We start from the raw sequence: 10000 nt of genomic DNA, 5'->3' as shown, positions 1-10000 counted from the left end.
CCGGGCGGCTCAACTCACCGCTCAGGTATTTACAGTCACAGCAAGAACGTACCTAATCCCAGTCAGTCCTTCGTATTTATGACGAAACTATCTTCACTGCAAGGATCATTCATTCCTGCTCAGTTTTGGAGTTTATTTGTATCATCATCATTGCCTTTCTCACCCTGCACCAGGGTATAGGCCACGGACAAACACTTTCTCACCCTGCACCAGGGTATAGGCCACGGACAAACACTTTTTCACCCTACACCAGGGTATATGCCACGGACAAACACTTTCTCACCCTGCACCAGGGTATAGGCCACGGACAAACACCTTCCACCTTTCTCTATCCTGGACTAGCCTCTTGATGTCATTCCATGTCTTCCCACTTTTCTGCGACATCGATTTCTGTGATTCTTCTCCAGGTTCCACGCGGTCTTCCCCTTGATCTCTTACCCTGTGGGTTCCAATCCAAAACTGTCTTTGTTATGCAGCTGCCTGACTTCCTGAGAGTATGTCCAATCCATCGCCACCGCCTTCTTCCTACCTCATCTCTGACTGGGATCTGTCTTGTCTTGTTTTCCATTTGTATGCACATAGGTACAACAGGAAAGGTGTTGCAGAAAAAAGTGTTGTGGGGATGTTTGTAGATCTGAAAACTGGGTCGACAAATCTGGCAGCTGTTAGAGGAGTCTAAGGGTTAATGGTGACACCACGAGAACGAAGACAGGAGCAATATGTAATGAAAGCAAATACATGATATATCAGTGTTGTGTGTGTGTGTTTGGTTGTGAGAGGTGTGTGTGTGTGTGTGTGTGTGTGTGTGTGTGTGTGTGTGTGTGTGTGTGTGTGTGTGTGTGTGTGTGTGTGTGTGAGTATGTGTTTGTGAGTATGTATGTGTGTGTATGTGTGTGTATGTATGTGTGCATGTGTGAGTATGTGAGTGTATTTTTGAGTGTATGTGTATGTGTGTGTGTTCGTGTATAATAATAATAATAATAATAATAATAATAATAATAATAATAATAATAATAATAATAATAATAATACTAATAATAAATAGCATTTGTATAGCGCATATCCCCGCTCAACAGCAGGCTCTATGCGCTTTACACTATATTATTACCCCAGCAGACCATAGTACACTCCGAAACATTCTCAGCTTCTCGGGAAGCATACAGTGCAAGCAGCCGATTAAGCGCTCAAACACTAACAAACTGACAAGATCTTTCGCTGTCTATAGCCGGGTACCCATTCCCACCTGGGTGAAGTGAGGAAAATTCGTGTAAAGTGCCTTTCCCAAGGACACAACGTCGGGCCCTTGACGGGATTCGAACCCACGACCTTACGGTTGCGAGTCCGAGAGCCTAACCACTAGGCCACCGACGCCAATAATTCCTCTTAAGAGTGTGGGCATCTACTCTTGTGGCCTAACACTAACTGAACCACGTTTCTGTACACTATACATGTACTCACTTGTAGGCTCGTTTGCACGCACACTCACACACACACGCGCACACACACATATACAAATACACACACACACACACACTTACACATACTCATGCAAACACACACACATGTTATATACACACACGCACACACCCACACACACACACACACACACACACACTCATACAAATACAATTTCAGCCATGTACATTTATACCCACACAAACATTCTAATATGTTTGCCCCCCCCCCCCCCCACACCCAACAACCTTGTGGTTTTTCCAGTGGACATCACAACATGATTTTTAAAGTTATGAATGTAGATGGATTCACAAAATAATCGTTGCGCAGTATTGTGAGGCAATATTTCTGTACTTACTTTTACTTTGTCCTTCCTCTGGTATCCTTAGGATGTGGAGGGGAGGTGCAGGTTTCGGTCCTGTGCTAGGTGTGTAGCGTCTGTGATAGATATGTTGTCCTGTGCTAGGTGTGTAGCGTCTGTGATAGATATGTTGTCCTGTGCTAGGTGTGTAGCGTCTGTGATAGATATGTTGTCCTGTGCTAGGTGTGTAGCGTCTGTGATAGATGTGTTGTCCTGTGCTAGGTGTGTAGCGTCTGTGATAGATATGTTATGTTGTTCCAGGACATTTCTGGGCCGGATTCTCGAATATTTCTTTAAATCAGATAAATCTGTACTGAGTCGCACACCTTCATGGATCTTTCTGGGGAAAAAAAGGGAATTCGAGTCATCCTTTCTCCGTTAAAACTGAGTCCTGTTCTTGGGTTTTCGATCAGGATAATATATTCCCTCTCTTATGTCCCATTACGCTTTGTGGAGCCAGTCAACTCCTCTTCTCAAGAGACATGCGATTAATTATTCAGTGGCTTTTTTCACAACCGTTCACCAATCTCTTCATGTTTGCCTTTACTCTTTCCTATCAGCCCCGCACAGAACGCACCATCGCTGAACGTTGCATAATCAAAGATCTTTGGCATAATATTATTCTTTTTTCTTGTACAGCAAACTTGTTAATACGGGGTGCCCACTACGGCTGGATGGGGCCGATCGCACGACTCGAACGCCTGGAACTGAAAACAAACAAGTTTGTTTTTGAGGCGATGAGTCGGGCGATCCCAGCCGATCCCAGCCGATCCCAGCCGTAGTGGGCATCCCGTATTACGTTTGTGGGAAGGCGCTTTGACTCGTTGCGTGCTAATTCCATCAAGAGCTACTAGATCTAGATCTAATGGAAAAAAAAGAAGAAAAAAATGACAATTACTCCCTTCCCCAACCACATCAAAGGAAAGAACCAGATTTGATTTTTTAAAAATGAAACAAAAGAAAAACGAGAACTCCGTAACCAATTTAAAAAACAACAACACGGGTTTTCATTAAAGCTGTGAACGGATTTCTGTCATTTGGTATTATTATTTTATATATATATATTTTTTAATTTGCTTTGTTTGCTTTGTTCGCTGTGTTTGCTTTGTTCAGGACTCCGGCTGAAGGAGCAATGAGGTAAAAGTACACGTATACTTTTAGATCTATGCGAGAATGTCCCAGAGGTCCTAATTAAGACGTAATGAAATTCTAATGAGAAATTGTGCTGTATTGTTGACCTACCTGTTGCTGTGCCAGGTCGTTATAATATATCACTGCCACTCCTCACCCCCCCTCCTCACCCCCCTCCTCACCCCCCCTCACCCCCCCCCTCCTCACCCTCACCCCCTCCTCAAACCATCCTCACCTCCCCCCCCCCACCAACCTCCCACCCCACACCGTTGGATCACATCCTGTAAATTAAGACGTAAAAGAGACACCTTCCTTTTTCCACTTGCATGAGCCTTGTTTTTTCCACAGTAATAATAATAATTATAATAAGAATAAGAATGAGAAATTAAGAAGAAGAAGAAGAAGAAGAAGAAGAAGAAGAAGAAGAAGAAGAAGAAGAAGAAGAAGAAGAAGAAGAAGAAGGAAGAAGGAAGAAGGAAGAAGGAAGAAGGAAGAAGAAGAAGAAGAAGAATGTTTCGTTTATTTTTAAAAAGTACTTTCTGCTATTTGATTCATCTTTTGAATGTATGACGGAGCCAGTGCAAAAAGTACTAGAAGTAGGAACGTCAACAAGGTACAAGCACCCTCTCCGGTACAAGGTTGAAGGGGGAGTGAAAGATCTAGAAATTACACATGATAATATTGTACTTGTATAGTTTTAGTTCAACTCCGTGCAAAGTGTTTGACAATTGTAACGGCGTCAGCGGTATTTGATGATATAGTGTGGGTGGTTGGTGAGTGCTCTGGTGTGGTTTGCTCTTGCTTTTAGATCAAATGGCTGTCTATCATCATTACTTCACCTCCTTCTAATCTTGCAATGTTACTCTCTTGTAACGCTACTAATCTTCGGCACCTATAATATGACATGATTGTGTTGCAAATGCCGTAAAACTAGTACATGTACTAAACCTAATAACAAGGTTGTTTCGTTTCTGTCAACAGGACATAATATCTACCCACTCCTCGGTGATATCTGAAAGACAGGAGAGGAATGACATTCTGTGTGTGAGTGTAGACTCATCCCTGGATTATTCCATCTATGCCCCACGGGGTATCGCCAGTCACCCCACGGTCACATGAACTTTTAACTTGAACGATAACCATGAAGCTCCGAAGCAGCGACGAGGGAGTGAAAGTTGTACCCGGTGTCGACATGCACCCGCCGTACGCCTCACCTTTCTCCGCTTCGTTCCGCCCCACCATCGACAACAAAGAACCGCTTCCCATTTCGCCGCTCACGGGCCTTAGCAACGGGATAGACTCACCCCGCGCGCACGGCGTCCTTAGTAACTACCACTGCTCCCCGCAGCAACAACAGCAACCCGCGGACGGCGAAGAGGAGTACGGTGGCGCGCGACAGCGGCTGACGACGACGACAACAACAACAGCAGCAACAGCAGCAACAGCAACTGCGGAGCGGAGTGAGGACGGAAAGGGTGGCCCCTCCCTGCCGGCTACGCCAGTCTCCGTCACTCCGCGGCTGACCTACGATTTGGACGAGATTCTCCGAAAACACGGAGTGACTCTCACGGCCGCTCGGGACGCTGCTGATCCGAACTCAACAAACGAACGTTTGGTGGATGCACGAGAAAAACACGAAGGAGAAAAAGAAGAAGGAGAAAAAAAAGAAGGAGAAAAAGAAGAAGAAGAAGAAACAAAGGAAAAACTACAACAACAAGAACAAGAACACCGAGTTTTGCGGCTGTCCGAGTCGGCCCCGACAGCCGGTGGTCCTGGCGTGGTTTCCCCCGCGGCCTCGTGCGAGGGTGGAGGACCCCCGGTAGTTCCCGCCATGACCAAGACGTTGTCGGACACCGCCGCCCTCAGCTCGGGGGCGGGCCGGAAGCCCGGGGGTTCCAAGGACCCGGGTCACGTGAGCCACCAGTTCTTCCACGTGGAGCCGTGCATCTACACACACCGGATGTTCCGGCGAGCCGCCACTATCTTCGGCGTGCTCAAGGACAGCGAGTCCGAGTCGGAGGAGGTCAAGGCCACACGGAGACGCCTGGGCAAAGCGGCCGCTGCCGCCTTCGGGGTGGAGCCCCAGGACAAGATTCCGGACATGGATTTCCTGGACGCTCACGAGCAGATCAAGACGTTTGAGCTCACCTTCGCCACCCTCAAATGTGAGTAGACGGGCATGGCCGACTGCGGAGTTGCGTGGTTGTAGACAGTCCGTGTTATTGTGAAGTTACGTTGTCGACAGTCCTGTTTGATTGTGAAGTTACGTTGTCGACAGTCCTGTTTGATTGTGAAGTTACGTTGTCGACAGTCCTGTTTGATTGTGAAGTTATGTTGTGTGAGTTTTGTTGTCTGAGTTAGGTTACTTTGTCAAAGTTTCTTTTTCCGGTGTCAGGTCTGGATCAGACATTGACGATCAAGGAATCCCAAGCCTTTCCTGTTGTCAGTTCAGTTTTTTTCTCAGGTGTTATTTTTACAAAGTTGTTTAGACCATAATATGTGTTTGTTATTCTCTGTCCTCCTCTGCTCTTCCTTTCCTCTATCGTTCTACATAGCAGTAGGTTTTCTAGTCTGTTTGGTCCATTTATGTGGCCAAAGAATCTCAATTGTTTCGTTCTGATGGTTATGATAATAGGTCTTTTTTCAAACTACCACTTTGAGCACTTCTCTGTTATTTTGTTTTCTTCTCATTCTGTCCATGAGATTCTGAGTATTCTCCGTAACCCTATCCGTACGCCCTGGGTCATTTTGTATCCCCGGGTTGTATTCTTTACATTTTAGAATACTTTTAGTACGAAAATCTCTTTGAAACTTTCAGTATTTCTAAAAAAAATTATTTTGACAGACTGTTATGCAAAGCGTACGAATCGGATTAACGAGTAAATTTCCTCTTTGAAAGTGGTGGCACAGAGTTCCCGATGTCGTATGGATACGATAGTAAAACACGACGTACAGATAAGGTTAAGTGGTGGCACAGAGTTCCCCACGTCGTATGGATACGGTAGTAAAACACGACGTACGGATAGGGTTAAATACCACCTTTCGGCGGCTTCTTGTCGTCTCTCTGTGTTCTTGTTTAGAGTCCAGCTCTCTCACCCATACAAATACAAATGGACTGGCCATACGTACCCTTTCGGGGTTCATATTGCTGTGTTCACTGTTACGTTCCTATTTGAGAGGACGGGGTATAATCTTGCAGGAAGTTTCTTAGATAAATTATTGCAATCATCTGTTTCTAAAAAACTCTGCCACTTTTTGCATCTTGTGTAATAGTGCGACCAGGGATTTAACGCTGTTGACTGTGTGTGGTTGGCGGGTGTTCTGTTCTGGTGTGGTTAATTCCTTCTTTCCAGTCAAACATCTATGGTCCTGATCTCTCCTCCTTCTTTTTGTGTTTGTTACTCGCTTGTGACACCTTTAATCTTCGGCAATTATATGACCCTATTGTGTTGCAAGTGCCGTAAAACTCTTACTAAGAAGAGAAAAAAAATACGCTGTTGACCTGTTTTATTCTTTCATTCCTACCTGTGATATTGCGTTCATGGATGTGGCCACTTTTTGAGATCACCGTGAATTCCGTTTTCTCGGCGCTCAGTTGTAACACCTTTGCCTCGATTTTCTCAGTCACCCTCGTTAGAATCTCCTGGAGATTGGAACATTTCTAAGCTATGTTGCCTAAATTATGTTGTCTATGTTACGTTTGTCGAGTCCGTCTGGTAGAATTTTCTATGGCTGCTGCTTTTTTTTTCTGTCCGTTTTTTTCCCCAAGGTGTATGGGATCGTGACCAGTGGGTGGAGGTTTTGTTTAGGAAGTTGGTGGAGATGTTGGCGGGGCGATGGACTCTACTTCAAGCATACTTATTGTTTCCAGATGAAAAACGTGTGTGTTTGTGAGGGTTGTTTTGTTGCGTTATTATCGTTGTTGTTATTTTTATTATTTTTAGGGGGGTTGTTTGTGGGTGATTGGTTGTCTGCCACTGGTAGGCCATCCTTCTGTTCTTTCCCTCTGTTGTTTCGGTCTTGCTTTGTTATGGTATCGATGTGCTTCTCTTTACTCAAACTCAAAGTCAAACTTTTGATTTATTTCTTTTGTTGTCGTTTGATTTGATTTATTTATTTATTTTACACGTTTCTATCTTTTTTCCTTGTGTGTGTGTGTGTGTGTGGGGGGGGGGGGGTTGGGAAGAGACGGGTGCTTTTGAGACAGATGTCTTATTTTATATTTTACACATAATTTCCTTTGTGGCGAAAAGCAGCATCAAGTGCTCCCTTGTATCCGTGAAAAAATCAGCACAGACCATCATAAGTCGCTTTTACCGCCGATACCAACAACAAAACATTCTAACTCTTTCCATTCAAGGTTGTTGTACCGTTTGAGTAGTTCAATACAAATGTCGTCATTTTGTGTTGGGAAATCGTAAGAAACCAACCAAACAATTTTTTTCTTTAAATCAGAGGATACGATATTATTATTAGAAACATCCCGTACCGGCACACCCAACCTTACCCCCCCCCCTCCGTCCCCACTCCCCATTTTTAAATGGCGCGTAATTCCCCACTTACCCTGATCGGAGTAGGTCAAAGCGTTCGATTTTCGAGATAACCGAATACTTGCACACAATGGAAGCGTTGGGAAATCTTTGTTGTTTTCAACCCGGACTTTTTCAACTGTCGCCCCGAGAATGTCACACTTGGAATATTTGCCAGTTCTGACGTAGGGAAATTCATTGTCAAACACGCAGTGAAAGTGATTTGTTATAGTGCTTTTTGGTTCAAACTCGCGTTGTAAAATTAGAACGTTTTGCCCGTGCGGTTGGGTTTTGATTGTGCGTTCAGTGAGCCCTTGTTCTTCTTTGTCATTTCCGTACCCTAGAATTACGTAGCTCTATCTGCCCTGTGCCTAGTACTGAGAAATTTGACGTCAAAGATTTTGAGTTTCTCAAGATGTCAAATTTTTTCAAAAGCGATTTTTTATTATCATCTAGATAACGACTTCGAATAATCTTACGAGTTTGATCTAGCAGATGGAGCATTTTGTTTCTGACCTCATGGTCTTTGTAACTCAAAACAGCCAAAATGTCAGATAGAATTTGTAATTTTGAGGTAGAGATTTGTCTGCTGTTTGTGTACCACACCCATACAGTTATCCCCTTTTAAACGTATAGTGTACATCTATGACCACACCTGACTTTTTCTTTCACTGTCCGACTAGATGTGTGTTTGTCAGATTCTCTTTGTTTTGAACAAGTTATATTTAAACGTACGCATAGATAGCCAGACTAACAAAGACCTCGGTTCTGTCAGTCTGATGGGGTCCTAACCACAAACAGTTGTTGATCTTTGCTGTAGATGTGCGTATGTGTGTGTGTGTGTGTGTGTGTGTGTGTGTGTGTGTGTGTGTGTGAGTGTGTGTGTGTGTGTGTGTGTGAGAGTTATAATTTTTCTTAAGAGTGTGGGCACCTACTCGTGTGTCCTGTGGGTGGTTGGCGGGTGCTCTGGCGTGGTTTGCTTCTTCTTTCCCCTCAAACATCTATCGTCCTTATCTCCCCTCCTTCTTTTTTTTGTGTTTTGTTACTCTCTTGTAACACCTCTAATCTTCGGCACGTATATGACCTAATTGTGTATGTTACTCTCTTGTAACACCTCTAATCTTCGGCACGTATATGACCTTATTGTGTATGTTACTCTCTTGTAACACCTCTAATCTTCGGCACGTATATGACCTTATTGTGTATGTTACTCTCTTGTAACACCTCTAATCTTCGGCACGTATATGACCTTATTGTGTATGTTACTCTCTTGTAACACCTCTAATCTTCGGCACGTATATGACCTTATTGTGTATGTTACTCTCTTGTAACACCTCTAATCTTCGGCACGTATATGACCGTATTGTGTATGTTACTCTCTTGTAACACCTCTAACCTTCGGCACGTATATGATCTTATTGTGTATGTTACTCTCTTGTAACACCTCTAATCTTCGGGACGTATATGACCTTATTGTGTATGTTACTCTCTTGTAACACCTCTAATCTTCGGCACGTATATGACCTTATTGTGTATGTTACTCTCTTGTAACACCTCTAATCTTCGGCACGTATATGACCGTATTGTGTATGTTACTCTCTTGTAACACCTCTAACCTTCGGCACGTATATGACCTTATTGTGTATGTTACTCTCTTGTAACACCTCTAATCTTCGGCACGTATATGACCTTATTGTGTTCGTTACTCTCTTGTAACACCTCTAATCTTCGGCATATATATGACCTTATTGTGTTTGTTACTCTCTTGTAACACCTTTAATCTTCGGCACGTATATGACCTTATTGTGTTGCAAGGGCCGTAGAACTCTTACTAAACCCCCCCAAAAAAACTAACTTAACCTGGAAATATAACAACATGCTACCTACGTCCTACCAGCAGCAGAGAAAAGACAGCCTTGAGACACATTCGGAGCCACCCCACACAAATCAGAAACATGAGTTTGCATAGTTCTCTGTAGCATGTTGTTATAGTTACGTCATTTGCAGAATGGACACACTGCTGCATGCCTGTGAAAGAAGATCGTGACCTGTGCCAGACAATCTATTAAAGCTCTAACGATTTGTGGGTGGGATTTACGGCTCGTGTCGTCGGTATTGCAACTCGTTTAAAAGATTTTTTTCAAGTTTTACTCTGGAACATCAAACATAGCCTGTGTTTACAGCTGACGAGCTCAAGTGAAGTCGAATTTCATCCGATTCTTTACCAAGTCGAAAAAACGAGAACAATAATTGGTCGCTTTTAAGGTCAAGCAGGCTAACCCAGATTTCAAGGGTTTCCAGAAATCTTGACCTAAATCAAAAGTGGGCATTGCCCTACCTACAGGAGAAGTTTGGTTTCATTGGTGTGTATGTGTTTGGTTAAAGAGAAAACTCTCCTTGTCTTTTAAAGGAACTGAATAAGGGGCAAAAAACTTTACCTTCGATTTACTCAAAACAGAATTTTTCGGGATAGCCCCCTTGTGCTTAAAAGCGGCCAATCCCCCCCCCCTCCCCCAAATTTCTG

At 43.7% G+C, this 10000-nt stretch overlaps 1 protein-coding gene across 1 annotated transcript in view; it reads left to right on the top strand.

Annotated features, from left to right (window-relative positions):
- Nucleotides 1-10000, top strand: part of LOC101845260 (putative methyltransferase NSUN7) — a gene marked incomplete in the record, with an annotated part of 81153 nt that overhangs the window by 26052 nt on the left and 45101 nt on the right. The window contains 1 exon segment of the mRNA XM_035971503.1: nt 3929-5112. Within this exon segment, the coding sequence (XP_035827396.1) occupies nt 4089-5112 (1024 nt within the window).

This window comes from Aplysia californica, unplaced genomic scaffold, assembly GCF_000002075.1.
Source record: "Aplysia californica isolate F4 #8 unplaced genomic scaffold, AplCal3.0 scaffold00449, whole genome shotgun sequence".
NCBI classification, from domain to species: domain Eukaryota; kingdom Metazoa; phylum Mollusca; class Gastropoda; order Aplysiida; family Aplysiidae; genus Aplysia; species Aplysia californica.
This window is presented reverse-complemented; position numbering and strand designations above follow the sequence as displayed.